General features: G+C 40.4%; 1 protein-coding gene across 5 annotated transcripts in view; it reads left to right on the top strand.

Moving 5' to 3' along the window:
- ZNF516 (zinc finger protein 516) overlaps nt 1-26,969 on the top strand; it is a 105,792-nt gene that overhangs the window by 38,896 nt on the left and 39,927 nt on the right. For all 5 annotated transcript variants that reach the window (XM_082045015.1, XM_082045013.1, XM_082045011.1 and 2 more), the window contains exon 2: nt 6,075-8,102. In XM_082045015.1, the coding sequence (XP_081901141.1) occupies nt 6,200-8,102 (1,903 nt within the window). In that variant the 5' untranslated portion in view covers nt 6,075-6,199. The remainder of the gene's footprint in view (nt 1-6,074; nt 8,103-26,969) is intronic.

The following is a 26,969-nucleotide window of genomic DNA, read 5'->3' as shown; positions in this document are numbered from 1 at the left end:
TCTCAGTCCTGGCTGCCGCTGCAAAATGTCATTAGATCATGGAGGCAGAAAGACACAAAAACATATGATGTAGTTGGAAGAGCTCAAAATAATATGTCGATGTTCGGACAGCAAAGTTTTCAAATGGGAAGAGCTTCCTCAGCTGCAGGGGAAGCCTAGTTTAAAATAATTAAACAAAAAAAAAAGTGTTGCAAAGTGCTGCTTAGGATTTTATAAAGCCTAAGTGGAAATAGACTAATAGATTTATTTGAGATTATTTATTTATTTATTTTTCTTCAGAGGCTTTTTATTTTTCCTTTCCAGTCCTGTGTCAGTTTTGGCAGGCTTAAACAAACTTCAGGAGGTCTGTTGTCAAGATCACAGTTTTTAATAACTGAATGCTTTTGAAAATTTGACAGTCTTCTACAACTGGCTTGTGGTTTTGGGATAGCTTTTTACTGGATTAGTTTGGATTACTCTCAGAAAACCAATTCAGAGCTATTCTGCCTTTACCTAATGGCATGTTTAGATTATAGGTTGCAGAATGCCAGATTTTCCTACGAATTCAGATATGGGCTTACTATTTAAAGATACACATGCTCTTCTACCCTCTGGTGTAGTCTGAAGGATGCTGTCAGCTCAAGGCAGTGAAGAATCTACAGGCGAGTGATGTGGTCCATAAGAGAAATTTCAATAGGGCTGGTGCCTAAATGAGGACAGCAGGGTTGAGCCTCTAACCAAGGAGGTGCACCCACGACCTCCAGTGGGACCCAGGTGGTCAGATGTCCCATGTCCCCTTGCACAGGGAGGAGGAGGAGGGCCTACAGGTAGAACCAGGCTGAAGTGTGTGGAGGATGGTGTGGCTCGGTGGCCAAGGGAGAAGACACGGTTTGGGAGACAGGTCTCTGGTTCGGTCAGTATGAAGGCTGGTAAGGCAGGTGTAAAATGTTCTCTGCCTTTTCGACCATGTTTTTCCTGTACTTTACTCTCTTCTAGCCTCTTCACTCTGAACAGCGAAGTCTGGCTGGCTCTGGGGCAACATGAGCCTTTTGCAGTCAGGAGAGGTCAGCTCTCCAGGTCACTGTTATTTGAAAGATACAAATTTCTCAAATTCATCTTGAAGTTTACGTGCTATGTCCTATCATTTCATCATCTAGAAGGCATTTTGGTAAGATATTGTTTCCACAAGATCACACCTCACAGTGTTGTGCGTTTGGTGGTTTTTTTAAGTTATTGTTGCTTTTGGCATAGGAACGCTGTGGAGTGATTACAGTGTATATTCAAACCTTCTGTACATTAGAAGTGTGATATTTCTCCAGTGCATTCATCTTTCAGATGGGACTTGAAATATACTCAAACTGAAAGCAGTTTGTTTTAAATTTTGCACTGTGGTATTTGAAAAGGTCTATGTAGCTTCTCAGATTGTATGTTCTTATTTATTACTTACTGCAGAGTTTTCCCTTTTTACCACAGCAGTCTATGCAATATGATATTTAAAGTCAGGTTTAATTGAAGAGAAATTTTAAAAGTGTGTAGTCTTCTGTCGGAACAGAAATAATTTTGTTGTGTTTTTCTTTCAGTCTGCACTGCACAGGATATTTGTATGTATGAAATGAATTTGCAGTTGCTTTTTCAATATGATATCTCTTGCATTCTATTTTTCAGTTTTCTTGGGGTGTGTGTGGCTTTTTTGTGTGTGTGTGTTTTTTTTTAAATTTAATTTAATTTTATCTTTTATTTTATCTTTTATTTTTTAATTGTTTTCCAAGCAGCACAAAATGTCTTTAAGAGGGTCTGTGTTGCCCTGTGGGGAGTCCTCCCAGCTTCCCTGATCCTCTTCCAGAACATGCAGGTGGCATGAAGGAGTAGTAGATATTTCAGAGTGCTCCTGTTTTACTTTAAAGTGCTGCTCCCCTGTACTTCTACACATGCTTCACCTCAAGACTACTTGAGGGTCTCGCAGAAGTTGCGAGAGTGATGCAGCCATGCACTGGCTGTACCTGCCGTGGTGCTGGCTGGGATGGGCTACCAGGGCCTCACTGGTGAGGCCAAGGCTCAGGGTCTCCGTGGTGAGAGCAGGTAATTTTGGTCAAAAGTGTTTTCTTCCAAGCCAAGAACTCTGTCTGAGTTAGTTTGAAAAACTGGAGAAGTTTTGATGCCTAAATGTTTGAAATAGAGTAGAATCTGACAAATAATGGGTTCAAGCTTGTAGGAAAGCTTATTTTCTGTTATAGGGGACCATAAAGTAAGTTTATTTGTATTTGTTCCCATGTGGATCAAGTCAAAGACTCTGTGAGGCACTGGATGCAGGAACAAGCCTTATAGCAAAAATATTTGACTGAGCAAAGGCATTTCTTGGTGTACGACCCCCTCCTGGTTTTGGGTCTTTGTTCATGTCTCTTCCACCTTGCTTTATATACCAAACCTGCATGTGAATGGTGATGATATTAAGTGTCTCAGTGTATTTTGAAGGAGCTGAAAATGCCTCCAGGACCCTAGCCAGAAGCTTTGTATGTGAACTGCTGATCCCTAGTCCTGCAAAAGGAAGGTAGTTCATATGCCCATTACAACAGAATATCAAACCCTCCTCAAGGAGTTGTGTGGCATTTGACATAGGCTGCAATGCCCTTTAAACACAGGAAATATTTTTAAAGACTGCATGCTAATTTACAGTTTACATTCAGTTGCATTTCCTTATGGTTTGCCTCTGTGCCGTGACAGTCTGGGAGAAACCTGCAGCCTGGATGTGACTCTGCTATGGATTCTGTGTGACAAGCCAGAGCTAAGGAACTTCAGGCTGAACTGAGACCAAAGCTGTGAAAGGTTATTAGTTATCACCTGAAATTACTGAGAGTTGAAACATTTTTTAGTAGCCTTAGGGTAGCAGGGAGGTGACTGTATTCCATGTGTGCTGAAAGAGAATTATTTCCAAATACTTTCAAATTTGTGATTATTTCAAAATATAAATATTTTTATCGTTGCAGTCAGCCAGAAAGAAACAAAAATAGCTATAGCAAAATTTTACTCACAGTGGAAGACTAATCAGTGTGGTTTGATTTACTCTTTGACGTCTTCCATCCCTTGTGCCCTCTTTGATGTTGAAATGATTGTTTAATAATTAATACTAAGGTGGAAATTATGAAGCCAAAATGTTATTTTCTATTGGAAAGGTTCTTTACAAGTGCTGTTTTCCTAATTTTGTACATTTAGTCTTCTGAAGTATTTTTCAAAGTTGTCGTTTTTATTTTATATTTGCTGCCTCTTCCTTTCCAATGAATGCTGGTCTTGCTGTTCTGCAAAGAGCCCCTCTAAAATAATTTCTTCTAAGTGGCACTCAAATGATGTGAGGAGAACATTGTGAGCTGTTGGTAGATATTTGTGTCAGTCAATTTACCAAAGCCTAAAGCAGGCTTCCACACACTGTGTAAAGTGAACTTGGACTGGGTGGACACCCTTCCTCCCCCTGGAATGTCTGTCTGTGGAAGGTCAGACTTGATATTTTGGGTATCTGAGATGTGTGAATTCAAATAATTTAAATCTGGGAATACTTTATTTCAGCTTTTAAAGTTATAAATTGCAGTGCATTGACCAAGCTAAAGATGAAACGATTTTCTCAGAATGTTTTGGTGGAGATGATATCACTACCATTAAGTATTTTAGGCTAATAAAATAATTTGGTATTTTTTTAACTCTGAGTTTTTCCTCCCCTTGGGCCTAATTTAATACAGGGTTAGGGAGATCTCCTGCAAGTGGCTAATATCCCTCTTATAAGTAATGCTTTCTTCATATCCTCATTTTCATAAGTTTCATTAATGAAAATGCTATAAATAATTAAAGTAAAATATGTCAAGGCTAAGCCCAGGGAAGCTCTGCCCAAGTAAACAAAGGGAATCTGAAGCTTTGGATTTATATATGCCTGAACTGCTGCGTACAGCATTCTTGTCTAAGTTTGGCTCTTAAGGCTCTTTTGAACTTTCAGACAGGAAACACTGTAGAGAGTTGAGTTAAAATGGGACCTACAAAAAAGAGTCCCTAGTCTAAAAGTCAGCGTGCCAAGAAGCAGTGTTCTCACTGATGTAAACTATAGAAAAGGCAGAATGTAGAAAACGCTATCTAAAATACCTGGAAAAATCAGTCCCTAAAGCTTACGATCTTTTTATCTGCAATGGTGCAGAACATTTCAGAAGCTGTTGCTTGTTCAAGTCTATCATTGTGGTAAATGCAAGATATTACTCTGTAGTTTCCTTTTGCTGTCTAATGAATTTTAGGTTAAATTTTTGATTATAAGACACTGTGGGTTGGTAATGACAGGTCAAATAAATGATGTTACTTTTAATTGTTTCATCCATCAATATGCAGTGTAAATGGCTGATTTCAGAGATTAATTTAGATGCTCTTGTTTGTAAACTTTCTCCTCATATGGAATTCTGAATTTGTGATCTGATGTGATTTTTTTTTTCCCAGAATAAATAATTCACAATATAAAAAAAGCTTCATTCAAGAAATGAAATTGCATTCGTAACATGTCCCTTAGTTATTACTGTCAGCTCTCTGAGGAAAAGGTATTTTGGGTAGATGGTGTTGGTAACTCTTAACATGCTGAACAGATACTAGATATGCAGAAAATCAAACCCAGAAATGAATGATCTTTGTAGCAAGTGAGGGGCCAAGATTAGCTCACAGTTAACAAACTTATTCTATAGTGTGTAACTGAGATGAGCATTGCATTGCTTTTGCCTTGCTTTTTGTTAGGCTGATGCTGGTGATGTGGTTAGGCTATTTATTTGCATATTGAAGAGACTCAGAGGGGAATACAATGAGAAACTTTAAAATTTGGAACTATAGAGCTGTAGCTCTTTATTGAGTCATAGGTTTCAAGTGATGGGTGTGTCAATATGCAGTCTTGTTATTGTTCTGCATATTTTTAGCTATATTTTAAGAAGCTGATGTTTTCTTAATGTAGTAATAGATTAGTTCTCTCTATGAGAGAATACAGTATTCCTTGATCTTAGTCATGTGGTGTTTGTATTACTTAATGAGAAGAGGAAGGGGGGAGATTTTTGTTTTACAGTTGTGATAATTGGAAAAGAATCCATCTGTGGAAATCTCAACCGTTGATTTTTTGCCATATACAAGGTGGAGAATTGCAGGCATCTTGCATTGCTGAGGCAGATGGTGACCCTTACTTTTAATCATAACAAGATACAAAAGCTTTAAATTTTTTATTAATCCGTTTTGTTAATCCAAGTTGTTTCTTGTTTTGTTTGTTTGTTTATGATTAAGATTCTGCTTCATTAAGGTGGGCGGTGCTGTGGTTTCCTGTATGTCTTGTTGACATAAATCACTCACTTTTTAGGTTATTTGATACCTACACACATTATCTGTTTACATTGTTAGATTGAGACCAAATGTTACACTTTGAGGTTTTTTTTTTTCCTTCGTTGTCTATCAGGAAATAACTTTTGGTTTTCCTGACTGCTTTGTCAGGCTCTGGATTCTTGTTTTCTCTCTAATCAAAGTACTGAGCGTCCTCAGCGTCTGCGCCTGCTCTGTGCATGCCACATCAAGCACAGCAGAGCTGTCTGAGATGCAAAGTAATGCAGTTGCCAGCAGGAATATGATACTTACTAAAGTCTCTAGGAAAACCTTTTATCTTTGGCAAGTAAGTATTTTACATGGAATTACACATTATGGTAAAGCCACAGATTTAAAGTGTAATAACCCCCTCAAGAAATGTTTTCCTCATTTAAGGTGTATTTTTAGCTACTTCTGCCTGGTTTTAAAACAAAAATTATTTTTGAAGTTTGCATTTATTTAGAAACACTGTGGTGTCAGTGTATGGAAATGAATGGTTGCTCTTTTTTGGATTTTACTTGTTTATTAATGATGCTTTGAATGCCTGCCATTGATGTCTAGAATATCAGCAAAAGGACAAACTGCTGCTTTTTGGTGCAATAAATTGTAGAATAGTATGCTTTTGAATGTGGCATGAGTGACAGAAACTGTTAAAGTAAAAATATAAATACATTTAAATATATTTAAGAATCTGCTTACACAATTCCTGTACATTTGTGTGACTTCTGTTCTTGTTTCAGGTGATCTATGCCATCTGCTTACAGAACACACAGAAATAAATCAGTGCGCCGGACACACTCTTGCAGCTGAAAGGAGAAACGTTACCTTGAGAATGAAGCAGTAAAACATCTCTCTGCAGAACCGTATGATTGAGAACACGGTCCAGCCCTCTGCTGCCGGACATGCTTTTTTCCTCTTGCCTTGCTCACCCGATGTTGGAGTAATACAGATGGATCGTAATAGAGAGGCAGAAATGGAGTTACGGAGATCCTCTAGCCCAGGCAAGCTGAGCAAGAATGACATGGATGCTGACAAGACCATGTGCCACAGCTGCTGCATCTGCGGTAAAAGTTTCCCTTTTCAGAGCTCCTTGTCGCAGCACATGAGGAAGCACACAGGGGAGAAGCCCTACAAATGTCCTTACTGTGATCACAGAGCTTCCCAAAAGGGCAACCTGAAGATCCACATCCGTAGTCACAGAACAGGCACTTTAAGCCAGGGGCACGAGGCAGAGATGGGAGAGGCGCAGCTGGGGGAGATGGGCGTTTCAGAGGGCCTGGGTGGGTGCACCAGCCCCACTAAAAGTACATCCGCCTGCAACAAGATCTTGAACGGTGCCACTCGGGTAGATAGCAGCAAAATCTTGTTGAGAAGCAGCAAGAAGGAGGTCATGGAGGTGGTGCCAGCTGAGGAGGATGGCAAGCTGACCTCTTACCAGTGCACCTTCTGCAAAAACAAATTTGAAAGGAAGAAGGAACTGGAGCAGCACCTCCACCAGGTCCACAAACCATTCAAGTGCAGGTTGTGTAGCTACATGACCCTGAGGGAGGAGACACTGTTAAACCACATAGAGAAGGACCATATAACAGCTCAGGTCCCAAATGGGGAGGCCTACGCTGAGAACTGCAAGAGCGAGCTGAGCGCGGGTGAGTTTCCGTGTGAAGTCTGTGGTCAGGCCTTTAGTCAAACCTGGTTCCTGAAAGCTCACATGAAAAAGCACAGGGGGTCATTTGATCACGGTTGCCACATTTGTGGCAGGAGATTCAAAGAGCCCTGGTTTCTGAAAAACCACATGAAGTCGCATGGCCCCAAGACCGGGAGCAAAAACAAACCAAAAAATGATTTGGATCTCATAGCCACTATCAACGACGTGATACAGGAGGAGACGATTGTGACAGGCCTGTCTCTGTATGAAGTGTGCACCAAGTGTGGAAATCTGTTTACAAATATGGAAAGCCTGAAAGTGCATAACGCTGTTCACTACCGCGCGCAGCAGGGCAGCACCGGGGATAAAGATGACGATTTAATTGATGGGAGCCTAAGCTCCTCTGTAACGAAGCAGTTTTTCTTGCAGTGTCTCAATCTAAAGCCATCTATAGGGCTGGACAGAGTTACAAGAGGACAAACTGGGAAAAGAGTAGCCGAGCTGGATCCGGTCAGTAGCTACCAAGCTTGGCAGCTGGCCACCAAAGGAAAAGTAGTAGAGCCCTCCGAATATGTGAAGTATGTGGGATGGGACGAGGCCCTGGCAGATGCAGATGTGACTTACGACAAGGATAAGAGAGAGTATATCCTCGTCAACCAGGAGAAGCGCAAGCGAGACCAGGACTCACCCAGCTCTTCCAGCAACCCCAAGAAGAAGAGTTGCACCAGCGGGCGCCCAGAGAAAACTGGTGCCCCTCCAGCGGGGGAGAGCTGCCCACTGGCCCCCGGAGACCTGGACTACCGCCCTGCCTCACGCCAGAGCCGGCGGGCTGTCCAGAACAAGTCCACCGAGTGCTTCGAGTGCGGAAAGATCTTCCGCACCTACCACCAAATGGTGCTGCACTCCCGGGTGCACCGCAAGGGCCGGAGGAGCGGCAGCGAGGGAGGGACGGCCGCCCAGCCCGACCGCTACGGCTCCAGCAGTGAGGAAGGGGACTCGGGGTCTGTCAGTGGGCCCAGCACCCCTGGCTCTGCATCTGCCCCGGAGGACTCGGCCACCTCTGGCCTGGGGGAGGAGGGGGCCGAGGAGAGCTCAGAGGAGGGAGCAGCTGACCCTTCACTAGGTAGGATGGCTCCCAGACTTGTCCCATTTGTTGTTGCTGGTCCTTGGGTCTCCCAGCACGGGACACAGCGATGAGCAGAGGGCGAGATGTGTGGAAACATGTGAGAGGTTTAAAGGCAGCGTGGATGGGGTCCCGAGGCCCTGAGCGCTGCTGCTTGTTTCTGGCATGGGTAATAAAAGCGAGATCAGAGGACATCTTCATAAGGTGCAGGTGAACTTGCATTTTGGTGAAGGACACCTGAAAAGTATTTTAGTTGCCTATAGCAACACTGTAGGGTAGTGTCTTCTCTGGACATCTCAGGGGCTGTTTTTCCCTGATTTCTGAGTAGCCTGTGCACTCTTCTGCCTGTAGAGTGCAGGTGTAGCAGGGGCGCAGCCTGCGTGGTGTAGCCCCAAAGCATGTAAACTTGTTAATCACCAGCATGAGAGGCATCTCTCTCCTCATCTCTACTTGGCTTCCCAAATCGTGTTTATAACTCCAAAGGCTATAATTAATCTCTCTGGATTAAAGCGGTCCTTTGAGCCCAACACTACTAAATGGAACAAATTATTCTCTGAATAGCAGCGAAGTAAATATTTAAAAGAACAGCATTAAGCACTTCTGTAGGATTTTTTTTTTTTTATATTTCACTTTTGTTGTTCACCATTGTTTATAATACCCTTTTAAAAATCTGAGATGAACCATTCTTTCCTTACTAGCCTTGTGCTGTTTGTTTAATTTCTGTTTGAACAGTAATGTTTTCCTCTCAGTTTAATTCATTTTGTTGCGAGGGACATAGTTATCTATAGAGTTAAACTCGTTTTCAAGACCATAGCAGATGAAGTAATCTGCACCATTGTGGGAGAGGGTGGGATTATTAAATTAGCTGCGTTCTTTCAGGATTCTTATATAATGTTGTGCTTTCTCCACTGGCTACAGACCCTGCAGCAGCAAAGCAACATTTTCCAGAATTCTTTATTAATAGTTATATGTTTTTCATAAAGTTTTGAAGCAATGTTGGATATATATATATTGATTTTATTTTTTGTCATTAAGCTTCTTTCATGAAAGTCCCATGGTTTTAGGACAACTCAAGTTGGGACCAGTGTTGCTTGGCAATATAACTTTCAAAATGTAAGGCATAGAGGGAAGACAGCTCCAAAGGACTGAAATTGTAAAATATTAAACCCATCTGTTTGTCCTTAAAACTTGCTAGAATGGTCCTAAACTTGATTTTGCTACAACTTGAATCAAGTCCCCAGTGGACAAATTGGGTGCACACTAGAACAGAAATGTAAATTCAACCAAGAACTCCACTTTTTTTTTTTTTTTATGCTTTCTTGCCCTTTCCATAAACCACAACTCTAAAAAGTCCTAGCAACAAGCTGGATTAAATATTTTCACTATGATTACCTCCCCATTTAAAAGACTAAAAATTTGGCTTTCCCATCTGCTGTCATATATTGGGCACTTAAAGTTCCGTATGGGACCATACATACTTTGTGTGAAAATCTATCAGCTGCTGCCTAAAACACCTCAGTACAGTTGACACAAGATGCTGTGATAAAACTGCATCTTTATCTGAAGCTAAATGAGGCTGCCATGTTTTACCAGTGTAATGTACAGCGCCCTTATGGAAACTGCTGTGATGGAAAACCATCTCTCTGGAGACGGGCTGAAAACACCAAAACACTTTTTCACATGGTGTTCAAATAGGAAAGCTCTTCTCATGCTCTCTCTGTATTCAGCACTTTATTTCTAACAAGAGGAGCTGTCTCATCTCTTTGCGTGTCCCGCTTCGTGCTTCAACTCAAGCTCTGAACCCTTGTTGCAGGATTGAAAGGTGAGAGTTAAAGTCACACAGCAGGTTCTCTTGAAGGAATTAAAGTGACTGGCTTAACACATGTCACTAGCCAACACCTGGAAGCTTGTTTCTTCAGGTGACAAATTGGTCCTTCTTTAACTGTAAAGCAGCAGCAAACTGATGGGTCTAACTAAAGGCACACCTTGGAAAAGGGATGGGTGCACACTGATGAGTTAGGAGGTGGCTGCTTCATTTTGTATTTGCTAACATCACAACTGAAGAGCTAGTCAAGTATTTAATTGGCTAATAAGAAATGTTTTAATCATATGACCAAGATAAATGTTTGTTACCCTTGCTTCTTAATAGAGTTTATTTAAATAAAATCACTCTGTCAGTGAACTTTTTTTACAAGTGACGAAGATTTTTGGATTCAAAAGATATTGTGGCAGTTTTTTTGTTTGTTTTTAAGGAATTTTCACAGATCCATGGTCAAGACTTAAGTTTCTCAATTTTCATTTTTGGTATGCCGGTTTACTGACACTGCCCTTATACTATTTTCTGAGGGACTGAGGTCTTTTGGTCCCACAGCCTGTAGGACTAATTTTATTCTTCTGCAGGTTGGTGCTTTAACTCAAGAGGCTTGCTTTCCACCCCCTACGAACAAAAACGTAAGATGTACAGAATATAGGCTGAATTCCACCCTCATGTGTGCTCCCCCTAAAATCAGATGTTCTGGTGTGGCCTTGAAGCACATTTTGTCCTAGAAGTGCTGTGGTTTGCTATCCTCTGCCGCAGCTTTCTGTAGTTATTCTTGGTGAAGCTGTTCAGTCGAGAGCCGTGCTCCAGCCTCACAGACAGCATCCCTCCCTGGTGGAGATGGGCAAGCAAGCACTCTCGGTTCCTGTTCCTGACAGGCCTTTTACAGCATTGTTTTTGTGCAGGCTGCGGTCAGGAAGATCTTGTGCTATGCATAAGGTTATATAATATCTGTATATTTATTTGTATATCTTTACTGGTTTTCCCCACCTTGACACATCACTTTGACACGTATCCTGGGTCAGAAAAAGGCCTTGATGCTGTCAAGTGTTGAACGTTTTGGCCTTGACTCAGCTGAAAGTACTTCTTTCTGTGTTTAATTTTTAATAATCTGAGCAGTCCTGTTGACACACCGTGTCTTGCAGCAGGGAAGGTGGCAATGAACCTCTGTGGTCACTTAGAGCCAGCAAATGTTGGGGCTCAAGGTGACTGCGGCTGGGAAGTATCGATAGGGTTTACTGGTAGAAAAGCAAGAATTGCACCTTGCATGTAAAATGGGATTGAGAGCCTTCAGGGTAGGCACTACTTTGCTCTTAACGCATGGGTAATTTGTCTCTTCTGTCTACATAGAGTACCCTAATGATTCTGAGGCATGGGGTTAGTGTTTGCAAACCCAGCTTGTCAGCTGCCGGGGGTAAGCTAGCTGGTTACAAAGTGCTTTCCATCTTGTTGGAAGGAGGGTGAAAATCAGTTTTCTAGAGTTACACATGGTGTACAGTGTTGTGATAACCTGTCATACAAAGATATATGCATGAAGTATACGTGCTTTGTGTGACAGCTGTGTGGGAAGAGGTGGCCCAGAGCACATTCACTCTGTTAAGAGCAGACTTTGAATATTTTCAAGGTCTTCCTGCCCCAGATGAGTCTTTGTTTTTATATGGCATTCAAGCAACTAGCAAACTACCTGAATTTCCAGAGTTGCATCCAAAGCTGTGAGTTCTTGCTCAGCTCTTCCCCAACTTGAGGCTTTTTTTTTTTTTTTTGATGATTTTCATTTTTAACTAAAAAACCCTCCAGAGCTTCGACTGAGAGAGTAGAGAAGGATTATGCAAGTGTTGATAAAAGTGGAGGGGAAAATACTCTTATTTTTCAAATCTTTCAGCTTCTCAACTGAAACGTAGTTTTATTTATGCCAAAGAAATAACTGAAGCTTGTATGCTGAATTCGGTGGCTAGTATTTTTAAGGCTCAACACAGGCCTCCTCATTGTTATGGTGTACTTAGCAGTGAGGGTATTAGTTTGTGATGTTAGGCACTATGAACTCTTTCAGTGTTGAAATGAAGAAGGAAGTATAATTTTTGAGGCTATGACTGCTGCTGGCAGGCAGGAAGATGAAGAAAAGTGAAAACTGTTTAAATACCACTTGGTGCTTGGCAAACACATAGTAAGAGCACAGGCCTGTGGTACCCCAGTCAGTAAGGTACTTCTTTTTTCATGTAAGCACCAGACTGTGCAGGAAGTAAACATTAAGAGTAATCAAAAAAATATAAAAAGAAAAGAAGTGTTATATAGGAATACAGGAGAGGAGTACTGCTTGTAGCCTGACCTTGTCAGAGAAGGCTGGCAGTGACAGGGGAGTGTGTTGCACCTCAGAGGGAATGCTGCTTTTGGTGAAAACTATCTCCTCCATTTTGTTTCCCTTCTGTCCTGCCACTTCTCTCCCTTTTATTTTTCTTTTATTTTTTTTTTTCCTTCTGTCAGACTCTTCCAGATTTTTGAAATGTTTTAAGGAGAGACGGATTCACTCTTAGTGAACACATGCTGTTTTTATTACGCTGGCTGATGCAGGAAGGGGCTGATGGTGAGTGAAAGCTGTTGCGCTAGGCCCTGTACAACTGCAGCTTTAGGCCCAAGGAGCCCATAGGCTTGAATAGATGAGGTGGACACAAGTTCCTGGACAGCACAGAGTATCAAAAAAACCCCAGTGAATACAAAACAATTACCTGTGGTTCCATTTGGCTTGGGAATTATGGTGGTATGGTGGGACTTGCTCAGGAGAAGATGAATTCCACAAAGGGGCAAGACCAGAGATGGGAGTAGGGTGCAGGGAGGAGAGAAGGGGCCATGGAGGAAGACAGAGAGGAGATGGAGGATCACTGCCGGTGAAGAGACCTCGATGAATGGAGCTGTGCTGTGTGATGAGGTTTCAAAGAGGAGGGGAGGCTGACAAGAGGTGTGGGATGGCGTTTGGGGTTCAAACCCTCCAAGGCAGAGCCAGCATGCTGGGTGTCTTGTCCTGAAGCCGTGAGAGCTCTTTACACCCTGTACTGGGAGGTGGGTAACCCACAAAAGGATTTCCATGTGAAAACCAGGATGTCTGGAGCAGTCACAAGTGGGAGACAGCATCAGGAGCTCGCCTTGTCCACACCTGCCGGTGGACCCACTGGTTGCTTGTTATCGATCTGCTAAAATCCTGAACTCTCCACTCCTTGGTTTTAGCTTAAGCAAATTAAAAAAAAAAAAAAAAAAAAAAAAGGAGAGAGAAGCAGGGCCTAGTTTCAGAGTACTTTCTTTGTTACATTTTAAAAACTTTTAGAAATTCATGGCCAGCCATACACTGATACAGCATCTTTATTAGTAAATTGAAGGAGAAGAGACAGCTGCCTGTGAATTGCTTACAAGTTATAAAAACTGGGGGGTGTAACACATACCACTTTTCCCAGACATGAGAAAGTCCTATGTGTAAGTTGGAATGCTTAAATAGAAACGTAATGACATTATTAAGTTTTGCAAAAGCAGAATAGGAGGAGAGATAGATGAAGCATAAATTTGGACTTCGTGTTGCTCAGATATAAATTATAACAACTCCAAGAGCTGGAACTTGAACAAAAAGTGCCTAATTTCATAAGGCTTTTGATTTAAAAGAAATCAAATGTAAAAATTGTCCAGAGTTGCTTTAATTTTCCAGTAAAATGGTGAGGCTGTAATTTGGGGGTGTAGAGGAACAGTAAGAATAAAACAGCTAAGCAAGTGAAAACAGAAAAATTTAAGTGAATAGTAACTCCAAAGAGAGAAAGATAATCCTAGTAAATGTTTTCTGTTTCCTGAGTGCATGACACATAGCTGCCAGTATCCCGTACCAGGACTTCATTGTTCTGCTTATATGAAAAAATGTTCTTCTGTGTGCAAGGGAAGTCCTCTCCAATATTTAAAAATTAAACATTTTTATTATATATCTTAATCAAATAATTACACTTTAGGTACTTCTCATGCCAGGCTCTCCCTTACCGTAAACCCTACAGTACAATGCTGCTGAAGGCAGTGCTGTTGGGACGTGTTACACCAAGTGAAAATCTTGGTCTGTATGCACAGTTTTAAGTATGTTGAAGTTACTTAACATATGTATTTTGCAGAATAAGCACACAACAAATTGGAGAATGTCTCAGTGCTGGACAGTTGGTAACTACTGCCCCAGAATTACAACAAATGAGGTAGTTTCAAGGATGAACAGTGTCTCAGTGACTTCTATTAGATCCCTACCACAAAGATAAAAATGTTACACTGTGATTACGCACTTTACCAGTTAATTTTGGCATTGCCATTGAGTGGTTGTTGGAATATAAAACCCCTTCAACTTTTCAACCACAACTAATTGTTTTGGTTGTTAACACTGTGGGGACTAATGCCAGGACTTTCAAATACAGCAAGTCGATGATTCAAGTCACAGTGGCAGTCAGGCAGAGGCAAGGACCCTGTGCTTGCAGAAGTAAGATGCATTAGGTGTTGTTTGGGACCTTGCAAAGTTCAAACTGTTCCTTAAAGCAAATTCGGTGGATCAGGACTAGATCAGTTACCTAGTTTGAACGTGCCTAATAATACCAGAAATTTCTCTTTTACATCTACCTTGTTGTAATGCATGATAGTCCAGTCTTGGTGTGCGTAGCAAAGCCACATGTGGTGTGGTATTCTCTTATGATCTGAAGTTTTTCTGCAAAACACTGCAGGTTGGAGCATGATTTTTGACCAGTACAGGCCTGTGTGTATCTCCACAGCAGCACTTTGTTACCTCTTCCCTCCATTTGGACTCTTCTACACTCCTCAGGACTACAGAGGATATTGCCTGTGTGTGAGCAGATTTCTGTGGTGCTGCCATCAGCAATAGCTTTTTGTTTTAATTTATCTTTAACTGTGGATTGATGTGAACAGGAAGAAGAACTGAGGGAACAGAACAAAACAGAAATTATGCTGATCAGCCCGGAGAAATGGATAACAAGAAAAATTCTAACAGCCAAAGTCACTGAAGTGTGCATTGAGGGGAAATGAAGAGACAAGAGACATAGGACATGCAGAGGTGTGGTTAAAACCTCTCTTAGCATGTGTACCTCACACACATGGAGTTGCTTGGCCCTTCTTGATTTTAGGGTGATGGTGGGAGCTGTGCTTCAGGAAACTTGTGCAAAAAGTGTTTGACTGGAGTAGGGCAGTAATGCTTTGGGATAATGCAATCTGTACTCTTTAATGCTATACGTTACCCTGACAACATACCAACTAAGAATGTTTAACGATTGCCCTGTAGGCATCTTGGGTAATTTCCACTGTGTTCCTGATTACTGTGCTCTGCGTTAGTAGGTCCTGTTTATTCGTCTCATTTAATGTGGGTGGCCAGCAAGAGTGTTAAATAGTAGTTCAAGTTTCTCTTGCAGTGGGGCACGGTGATGGGGAACAGATAACACACAGCTCAAGTCAGAACTAAGGCTTGCTGGATGAGCTTGAGATATTCAATATTTCAGTAGCTTAAGGACTTATACTAGAAATTGCCTTTGTTATTGTTATTTGTTATTCTCAGAGAGGATTTCTTTTGCAGCATTTTGCAGTTGTTAATCCAACTGTTGCATTGCTTTTATTCATTGCAAATGTTTCACTGGGGGTCTTGTTTAAGTACTGCAGAATTTTGTGCGGGGTATTTTGACACAGCGTGTCAAAACACTTCTAATGTATTAGATTTAATTATTAGTGTTCCTTTTCTGCAGGTTACCATATACAATAACAAGTGACACAATTAGACAGGAGTGTTGTTTAGACAGTTTATTATAGCTGTATGAGTGGCCAAGGCATAGGTCAGCTTGGAAGAAAATTTGTACCAAGATGCTAAGTGAGAGATAGGTTTACCCAGCCTTTATTTTATCTATTAGCAAGCAAGGAATTGAGTGTGGTTTCTTAAAAGTAGATCATAGTAGGATAAACTTTGCCCTGCAGTTCATGTAAGATGTCCAAAGTAAGACTGGTTCTTCATACTTCTTTTGAAGCCTTTGGTAGTGTTGGCACAAGAGCTGCTTCTAATGATCACTTGTATCCATGTTTAGTCTTCCCCGAATTGCAAATCTTCATTCTATACTTACCAAATACTAGCATTTAAAAAAATATCTCAAAGGGTGTGTGTATCTCTTAGCCATCTTGGTTTCAGTTTGTGCATTCAAAAATACCTCTTTATGCTGAAGTCAGTTGCACAAGGGTTCCAGTTTTCATACTTGCCTTTTAGCTCTTCTTCAGCAAGTGTTATAAACATCAGCAAATAGGACCGTGTACTTGGGAATCCAGCTGCACAGTAACTTGGCTTTCTCAAAACCCCCAATTCTTGACACCTACCCTGGCCTTGCTGCATTGTAAAAGCCAGTTCAGCTATTCTGTTATTTCTTAGTGCTGAATGTTTCTATTACATTAAGTTATAGCGTATGAAGTACTGCTGTGTGATATTTATAGTCATAAGATCACATTGTGTATTGCTTTTGTTTTCTAGAGTTTCTGATTAATGAGCGAGGACTCCATCTCCCCCAGCTAGTAAAACAAGATTCAGGCAATGAAAATTACAATGGTAGTGTTTTTAGTCTGATTTCCAAATATTTCAGTAGCGCTGTGACTGTGTTTAGTGGGATTCTGCTGATCTGTAAATGACTGCTAACAAGGGACTTATGTAGAAGTCTTTGATGTTAAATCTTTTTGCTGCTCTTAACATAATGGTTCACAGTTCACCCTTCATCTATCTTAAACCAAGAGTCAGGTTTTCTTTGTTGACATATTAGGTTTGGCAGTAGATGCTCTCGGTGGATATGGTGGGCTAAATTCTGTGTGAGCTAAAACCTGGTGGAGTCTGCAGGGGTGCACAGGGAATAAAAGTAATTCATGATTTGCCCTAGTGTTGGTAGAGAATTTGTTTCCTGCAGATGCATTTTACATATACATGTTTTACTGTGTCACTTCATTTTATTACTTTTTTAACCAAGTAGTCTCATTCAACCACTGGGTTGCTTTGAATTGAATGGGCCTGATTGTGCTACCAGCTATACCAGTAAAGTCAAGAGCAACTTAGCTGCAGTCAAGAGAACCCTTTATATTGGGAGCATCAATAACTTTTTTTTTTAATTCTCAGTTTTCTCATGATTGCCTACAAACAATCATGGATCCAGCAAGCCTGGATTTTAAGGGAGCTGAAATTATTATACAGTGAATTTATATATATATATAAAAAATATAGTGAATTTTGTGGAAATTGTGGAGGAAAACGTAGAGTTTTTCGGTATAATTTTCAATTACTCAGTCCTTGATTGAGACTTTTGGATCCTGTGTGTGACTGCCTGGAATGGATTTGTAAATGTGTAGGGAACTTATTTTCATGGTGAATTTGTTTTTGTTTATAGACAGCATGGGTTTGAACTGGCAAGTTGCTGAATGCTTTGGCCCTGATCCAGCAAAACTCATAACTGCTGGCTTGATTTTAAGCATATGAGCAGTCAGGTTGAAATCATTCTTAACTACTTTGTTGAACCATTTGGCACCTGGTGGCTTGAAGTTAAAGAAGAATTGAGTAGTCTTCCATTTCTGTAATGGATGCTGATGCAAATTGCATATCCTGAAATGTACTGTAGTGTACAAACTTTATGGGGATAAGACTAGGGGAGGAGCAAATCTCAGAATTGTCTTTTGTGGATATTCTGTTAATGTATTCGGTTACAGTTTAGTGATGCGAAGGGCAAAAAGCCAACACTTCATCCTTTTAAAGTACAGAATCTCTATTGAGAAAATGTCCATATGAAAGACAAAAGCACTTTCTCAATCCATGCTTATTGCAGCTTGGATATATATAGGTTCTTACTTAACGTGGATTTAGAGAATGAAGTGCTACTGCTTGTACAGGACCCATGGGGGAAGATTTGCTCTCCTGCTTTTTAGAACTTTGTTTTCCAGGTTGGTAATCTCAAACTTCAGATATTACTTACTTATCTCTGTTACTTTAAATAACAGAAAAATAAATATCCATTAAAAAGATTTTTTTTTTGTCATATCACAGCTGTAATTTTAGTCTTGTTTGGGAGCCATAAGTTAGGGGTGGCTACTCCAAGTCAGACCTCTCTCTCTCTCTCTTTTTTTCTTTTATCTTTTTTTTCCCAAAAGGATACAAAATCAGTGATTTATTTTATTTATTTTTTAAGACTAAATTTGGTTTTAGTTTGTAATACAAGACACTCCCAAACCTTGTGTTTCTTTGAGATAACAAATTCATCAGGCAGTTGAAGGCATCAGCTACACCTAACGGCACTTCAGAGGTGTGTGTTATCTCAGGATAGCATATGTCTTGTGATGTCTTACTGCTTAAATAGTATTTGAGGCAAGCTGCTGTTAGCAAAAACTAAATTTTTTGGGGGGAGAAAAAACACAACCAGAGGGGAAATATATGGGTTCTTTTGGAAATGTGAACCTCAAGTCTAAATGGCTTTTTTTCCCCCCCTCACTTTGTGAAACATTTTCAGTGTGTTTTAACAATAGAGGCTATATGCCAGTGTTACGGTAGTGAAAGACTGAATGCAATGAGTTGGGATGACAACAGGATATAAAAGACTTAATTTCTTCCCATCCCTGCTGTACCCCAAAAGTGATGGAGCAGATGCTGCATATGGGCTTTGCCTTTTGCATGTTTTGCTCAGAGTGTAGCACCAGTGAACCAAAGATGTGTTCAGTTTTCTGTGATTTAGCATTTATTCAGTAGGCAGTAAAGCCTTTTTTACTAGATAATGAAACAAATAGATCCTTCTCTTCCCTTAAAAGAGAATTCAGGAAGTACAGATTACACTGCACATGGAACACATTAATCCTAAACCCCTTTTAATACTTTGCAGAAGTTTCTTGTCCTTACACATGCCTGCATCCACACGCACAGCAATTTCCCGGAAACGTCTTAACCTTAAGTACTGTTGAAGCCTGGAGAAGCCTTAAAAAAAATAGTCAAACACAGAACGGCAAGTAAAATTGTAACAGGAAAAAATCAGTCTTTATTTGGATTGTTCTGGGACAACAAAATGGGTGCATGTAAGTGAAGATCACTTACTTGCTACTGTAGTGCTAAATATGTTTGACAAGGAAGTTGCAATGCTGTTATTTGTGTGGAAATGTGGGTGTTGCTTTTTCATTAGTTTATACACACAGACATGACATCGTAGTTATAATTAAAACATAATCACTTCATTTTGCAAGTGAAATTGTTAGGATATTTTATCTCTGTTATCAGGGTGCAAGTGCCTAATATTAAGGCTTGTAATGGATGAGGTGTTATTAATGCATAATGAAATTTTTTTGTGCTGTTAAAATTTTCCTCTAGAATGACCTTTTTTCATCAGTCATAATAGAGCAAAATTGAAAAAAAAAAAAGCAAACTAAAAACCACAAAGAAAATCTCTTAGGATTACTCAGTAAGTTGAAATACTGAGTTCATTCAACCAAGGCATCGTGGAAAGTAGTCTTCATACAGTGTTTACTCAAATTCCAGTTTTGCAACTTTCTTTGTGGCCTTTAGAAGCCAAAAGGAAAGAAACATGATACCTAGGGAGGTGAAGTCTGGAATGGGCCAAAAATGTAATGTAACTAAAAACCACATCAAGCTGAAGAATATTTGAGAAGTGCAAGACAAAAATTCAAAAAGTGTATGTGTGTATAACAAATATGGATCAATATATGTAAATGGGAAAAGGCTGATGTGTTAGTATGAGGGATGCATCCCAGTGTTGTAAAGAACAACTTCTGGAAGCTCACTGACACTTCCAAGCAGAGCTCTGACGCTGACAGTCCTCCCGGGATCCCTGTCAGTGGGGAACGGAGGGTGTGCAAAAGCACGAGCCAGAAATGCTGTCTTCTGTAATATCTGCCCTTCCTAGGAATTTACTTTCTAACGTGAATATGTTTGGTCTGATGCACAGTATGGAAAGCATCATGCAGGACCTACATTGTAAGATAACCAATGGACATCTCTTTTGCTGAGGTTCTGAATTTAGAGTGAGATAAAGTGCCATTTCCCAACATTTCTTGGTGGTGCTGTGGACAAACTGGGCATTTGAGCTGGTGCTCCTGAGAGCTGGGTGCTGTGGGAGGGTGGATGGGGCCTGTCTGGGGGCATTTCCCTTTGATCCATCTGGTTGTGACAATCATGCGGTTGTGAACTGAAGGAAGTGATAGAAGCGTTTGTCTTGGAGAGATTCGTGTGGATTCAGGCTCCTGTGAGCTGCAAACCCCTGTGTGGTTTCTGTAGGAATGGTAGCAAATGGGAGCCTTAGGAGCAGCCTCGGAAGAAAGCTGCATCAAAGGCCTAAGGAAATAAGCTGGAGGTAAGGGTGGTGTTTGCATAAGCGGTGTTGTGTTGTTGGCTCACGTCAAAGGGGCCGTGAGGATGGCGGAGGCCCCAGAGCAACAGGTGCCAGGGAGGTTGGCACCCTGAGTCAGCCTATGCAGGCACAGTTGGTGCTCGAAAAAACAGTGTTGTTGAAAGGAAGGAAATGAACGACTGCGGCATGCACATGGAGAGAAAGTGGAGCTCCAAGGAAGGAAGCACCATAGCTGAGCATCATGGCGTTAGAGTGTGGAGTGCATCGGGGCAGGAGGTGACACGGCGCCCCTGCCACAAACCTGTGTGAGCAGCCCCAGAGCTCGAAGCTGTGCACAGCGGCAGAGCAGGTGAAAGAAAAACAGGTAAAAGTTGTTTTCAGGTCCTGAGAACAGTGGAAACTAAAAAGGGAAGAAGTGAAGGAACAGCGAAGCATACGAAGGAGGGATTCAATTTTGACACGTTGTGTGTCTTAGTGTTTCAGCTGGTAAATCACAAGAATGATTATATTGCTTTGTACCTTTTCATCAGAGTGCTTGAGTATTGCGAGATAATCATTAATATTTGAATAAATACTTTGAAAAGAGACATTTGCAGTTCTTTTACATCTGTTTCACTTTCTTGGTGTGCAGAGAGAAGGAATAAATACATTTTTATCAATAATGTCATTGAATAAGAAGAATGAAAATGATAAAGTGCCAGACTTTGAAAACATGACTGCTAAAACTGGTGTGGCTGGACCTCTTAGCTTAAACGTAGCATGTCATTTCAAAGGCACTAAAGCCAGATGTATAACTTGCCCCAGATGTTTAGGTTCGGTGGAGTAATCACACATGGTGTTTTGGACAAAGTTGCCTATACCCAGTAATGGGTGTTTTATCAGTAGTACTGCAATTCCAGACACCTTCCTTTGCCTATATTTTCACACAAATAAAGTGGCACCGATGGCAAGCTCTGTTTGTAAACTCAACTTCATAATCCTAAAGTGTTGTTTTCTTGTTACAGATACTTGAAAGGACTTGGTACGTTTCTTTAATGAAATTAACAGCTTGTTGAAAGCCAAGGTTGCGCATTGGATTTATAATCAGTTTTGCTTATATGGAATATTTTATTTTCTTTCATTCATTTTGGGGACATTTATGCAGTAACAGAACTTCCATTAACTCCTGCTGCTTATTCTTTACCCTTAAGCTATAGCCCTTTGTTGCAGCATCATAGTGTTGACCCTGGAATCAATTACTGTGCATAACAACCAGAAGATGATGAGGCGCATTCTGTAGCCGTTGTTTTCCAATAGTCTCGGTGTACATCTCTTGTAGTACATCGAACAGTAGGATAAATCTGTTTAAGAACTTTGTATTGCTACCTAGACAAAAACAACAGTAAAGGCAACACAGGAGATATTAGGCTCCTTTGCTGATCTCTTGTTTTACAGTATTAAATGTGCAGCTTGGGAAGGCTACAGCATTCTTCCTGTGTTCAGAGAGTTGGGATGTTCTCCATTAGTTTTGATGTCTGTCTCTTCCCTGGAAGTGAGTGCATGTGCAAATGTCATACAGATGTTGTATGAAAGCTTAGTTACGCCTCTCTTTAAGCTGTGGTACTGTTTTGTTTTGACCCCCACCCCCCACCCCAAAAGGCTTTTCCTGAGAAGAGAAGGAAAAACATTTTCCCATTCTTCCTTTACTCAGGGGTTAATTATATTCTGCAGTGTGACTGTACTGCAGCAAAAGCTGAATGGAAAAAAAAGACTCCGAGGACAAAAAGGCGGAAGTTTTTAGGCTAGCTTTAATTTTCTGTTCTTTTTTAGGAATTACAAGTCCTCACCAATTTCAGCCAAAAGAAGAAATCCCACCCTAGAGGTTACATTTCGTCCACGCGCTTTGCTTCTGAGAGAGCTTAAACCTCTTTGCTATTTCCTCACGTTTGTTTGCTGGTCGTTGACAGCCAGCTCAGTTGAATTGTCACAGGTGCAAGTGTAAGCAGCCAGCAGGAACTGAAGAAACATGGGTAATCCCACTTAGGAAATCCCCTAGTAGCTGGGTGCTCACTCGAAGCAGAAGACCAGAAATACAGTTAGTGGCAGTTAGAAAATACGGAAGAAAAAAATCTTAACTCTTGAATCAAAATTAAAGGGATATTCTCTGCTCTGATTTCTGGGGTTAATGTGTATTATCACAGCTCTTCTAAGAGTCTTCTGTATCTAGACTCGAAACTGATGAAGAAAGAGCTTGATTACACTGTTAAAACTAATACTGTACTCTGGCTTTGGGATGCCAGATATGCAGTCAGGTTGGATAAACACATTTTTATTTCACTTTATTTCTATGTATGCTTTTGTGCTGATTGGCTTTTCCTGCTTTCACAATTGCCAGTATAAGATTTTCCCCCTTTATTTTTAAACATTCCCTCCAGTACTAACAAGCCATTCTTTAAAGATGTCTGAGATATGACTTGTTTGTATTTTTGTATGAGAAATAACAAGAATAGTCTTATAATTTTTATGAAGAAATGTAACACTGAATTTTTCTTTTTTAGTCACCTGAATAATGAGGTAATGAAGTTGCAAAAATCGGCTTCTAAGCTAACATGGCTTGTAACTTTTGTTTGTGGAAGAAGATTAATTGAGCAGATCTGAGACAATTTTGGTGTGTGGTGTTTCGTGTTTGTGTTTCTTCCCCCCACCCCTGTCCCCAGCCCCTGAAGTGGAGCTTCCTCTCTCTCTCTCTGGAAAAAATTGTCAGCTTTTTGAGAGGGAAGAAATATGTGAAATGCATTATTACACATGCCATTTAAAAGAAAAAACTAACAACGCCTTCATGTCCATCAGCTCTGTTAGTTAAAAATACTTTTTTCTTTCTCAATTTTCCATCATTCTTTTAAGGAAATAGCTTGTATTTCACACAATTATCTATATGATTTTTTTTCTAGTAGAAAGAAGCTGAGTGACAGTGTCATGGAACCATTTTCAAGTGGAATGCTTGGCAAAGTCCCGAAGGGAAAAGTAAAAGAAAACTTTAATCAGGGATCAAAACAGAGAGTTAAGGAGTAGATAACAGTATATCTGAGAACTAGGAAAGCGTTTATGACCAAAATCGTCTGGCAGGATTTCCCACTGTGTGTTACTATTTTCAACCCTACAGCTGTGTCTAATTATCTGAAGCTGCTGTACAATGCAATTAATGTTCTGTGCCTGAAGAGCCAGGTAACAGGGCAGATGACCACAGATCCAAACAAATGACATGATTGTGTGTACAATGTGTGCGTGCAAATGCATGAGAAGCAAATTTCAGATGTTCACAAAACTTTGCAAGCCCAGCTTGTGGGCTGGTGTGGGGAAAGATACGTGGAAGTTGAGTGAGAAAACAGCAGAGACAGCCAGTCAGTTGGGAGCATCATGCTTAAAGTTCAGGGAACGCATTTCTAAATTCAGTGTGAAGCCATAAATAAAAACAATCCAGCAAATAATTGCTGCAAAATTAGAGGCATTGTGACTTTTTAAAGCTTCTGAACAGCTGATATCATGACCCTGTATTCTTTGTTATTTATGGAAATGTGTTACTTGCCAGATTGTGAAAATGGCTGCCTGCTTGTATATATATTATTTTTTAATCACTTGTAAGTCAGCAGCTGCATTTTCACTAAAAGCTTAATAAAGATATAAAAGATGGAAAAGGCAACATCTTTTTATTAATACCTAGGCAGAAATTCTTGAAATGCTTTAAACATTCAAATCGTTTGTGTGAAACAAAAAGGCTGGAAAAGCTTTCCCAAATGAATGACTGTCGTCAAAGCCTCTTTCCATATAAGGCTCATATTTCAGATCTAAGTCTAATTAGAAAGAACAGAAATATACGATCATCACATATTAATAAATGCCTTCTGATTGTGCAGTGATTTTCCTAGGATTTCTTTAAAGTGCAGTTAAATGTTTTCTAAATTATGAAGTTCATTTGTGCTTTTGTCTTGTATTTTGCTCAGATGTTCTAAGGCAAAGCTAATCTTCATAATTGATTTCCTAAATACTGCTGTTGGTATTTGCCTATCCACATGAAATATTTTATGGGCCTTTTGACTTTGTAACTAGCTGAGGAATTATGTGGAAGCAAGAGAGTTAAGTTAGTGATACATTATTTATGTACAATCAAGTCTTTTTCCCTTCTCTGTCTTTCCTTTTCCCCACCCTGCCACCATACCAAGGGTTCAGCAAACTCAGCTGTAAGTTTCTTAATGAAAACCGTTCAGTCTCTGCAACTATCCTGTCACCAAAATAGTGTTTCAAAGCGGGTTCATCCACTTGCCTGGACGTCTGTGGCTGTAACCTCAGGAGTGAATAGCTGAGAATCCAGGCTATCAAAAGGTGCCACCAGTGGTACGTGTGTAACGTGTCCACAGCCTGATTGCTACATGCAAACCATTGTATTAGAGCTTGGTGTGAGAAAAATATTCTAAAGTGAAGATAGGAATGGGGTTGGGTTTTGCTATTTCCACGGAGCGTGACAGAAGGGGTGCTGCTGTTGTGTTCAGCAGGATGTTAATTAGTTTCTGGTCAAAAAGTGGCACCACAGAGTTGGTGGCAATGATGAGTGAGAGGCTGTAAGAAGCCAAGTATGAAACCGGTATTACGGAACTTGGAGTCCACAGATCAAAGGAGTTGGGCTCCAAAACCAAGTTAAAATGAACAAAATAGATCTCCTGGTAGGAAAACGTGAAGATTTGAACAAAGCCTTCTTCAGGGCGGTTTCCTAACAGGCCGAGTTGGAGGGCGGATGGCTTTTCGCAAGGAAAGGTTGAGTTTACCAAAAAGGCTGTAGTGTTCTTATGCTTCTGTCAGACTTGAGCCTAAGAACTATGCTGTCTACTCAATGCATAGTACTAATTTGCAAAAGCCCAAACAGGTTTTTTGACAACCTTTATGCTTATAGTATACTTGAGCCTGCCTTATATACAAAGAGAGTGCCTTAAGGCTGGTGTCTAGACAGGGCCTTGTGTTTCGGCAAAGGGAATTAAAAGTAGGCTCTGATGTCCCTATATTTGCAGACAAATCTTTCTTTTTGACTACTTGCCCCTCATATTTAATGTAAAAAATGTTACATTTCTGTTGTGTCCTGGGATGTGTGAAGATAAGGTGTTTCAGGTGTTGTTTGTCAAAGAACGTAACTATATTGTGGCTTGGCCAAATGCCAATGATGAGATGGTGCTGTAAGGAATAAACAGTGAGGCTGCTGTTCGTACACAATCCCATTCAATGTCTCAGGCTGTCATTGTAGTAAAGGATTGTTCTGACATTATAAATCATACAAAGGCAGCCCAGTGAACTTGACCTTCTGAAGTCTAAGGCAAAATGACGATCTGTTTTGTACCCTGAGTATGGATTTGGAGAGTCTGAGATGTTGATTCTTCAGTTATGGTGAACTGTAAATAAATTGCCCTGTCTTACAAGGCAGTAGTAGTAGGACCCTTAGTAGTTAATAGATTTGTATTTGCTGTATTAACCTTACTCCAAATTTCAAAGGTATGCTGCCATTTGCTACCATTGGAATTAATGCCATCATGGAGCAAGTTACTTGGGTAAGGGCTATGTCAGGATTGATACAGTGTAGGTTGTATTGCAAGTCTTAGTTTGTCAGGCCTCCAATGTAGTTTGTTAATATAACTATTTGTGGTTTGTTATTCACTTGTTTTAAAAATGACATCAAAACCTTGGTCTGTAACAGTAAGACTCCTTATTCTTTGATGGTAGGTCAAAGTCACTTTATTAGGAAGATGTATACTAGATGCTTAATCCAAAATATATAAGGGAGTGGGAGGCAAATGCACTTCCCAGCCTTCAACTCAAACAACCAAGCTTTTAAGAGATTTAAGACTGAAACCTCAAGTTCATATTTGGATGGTGTATTTTATTCTTGGCAGTAAATTGTGCAAAATAGGTAGACATGAAATGCTGTTTTGCTGCTTCACGAAGGGTAGTGTCTTGGGTCTCAGAAAAATTCAGCTTTTGTTTTCAGATAATCTGTATTCCCTCATCACTGCTTTCATCATTGAAAATAGTTCCCTGTAGTGCCCCTCCATCCTTCATCTACAGTGCTTTTTGCTGTTGGTGAACGGCAGGTTTAGAGTTTTGAATAATAGACTGGGCCTCAAATGGATAACCTCTATCCATTATTCATGATAGATCTCAGAGTAGCCACTGTACAGCACTGACAACGTTCATACCTTTCTACTGTAATATGAACTGTAAATGATACAGTGATTGATAGACTACAGATGACCTTTGGTCATTTTTATTAATTCCTGTTGCTGAGTTCTGTAACCTGTTTTTCATTTCTTATGCTATGGAACCACTGCATTTTTAGAAACACCAGCTGTCCAGAGCTGGGAGAAGCTCTGAATTTACTGCGTGTTGTCTATTTATATTCTTTGGACCATTTCTCCTTCCTTTTAGGTTAATAGTTGTGTCATCAGTGAATTCAGCGGGATCATAACAGGCCTCTTGTATGTATCTAGAATAATATTAGGTGAATGAAATAAAATGTGGTTGGGGGATTCTGTACTGTGGCTGATTGCGAATAGGGCTGTGGGGAGTTCTCCTCAACAAAAGCAGGAGAAGGAGCGGATGCTTGCCTTTTGCTCATGGCCTGTTTCTGCCTGCCTGGTAGGTTAATACAAAAAACTGATTGAA

Source organism: Streptopelia decaocto (genome assembly GCF_964273445.1).
Source record: "Streptopelia decaocto genome assembly, chromosome: 2".
Classification (NCBI taxonomy): Eukaryota; Metazoa; Chordata; class Aves; order Columbiformes; family Columbidae; genus Streptopelia; species Streptopelia decaocto.
Note: the sequence above shows the minus strand (reverse complement) of the source record. Positions and strands in the feature narration are given on the sequence as shown.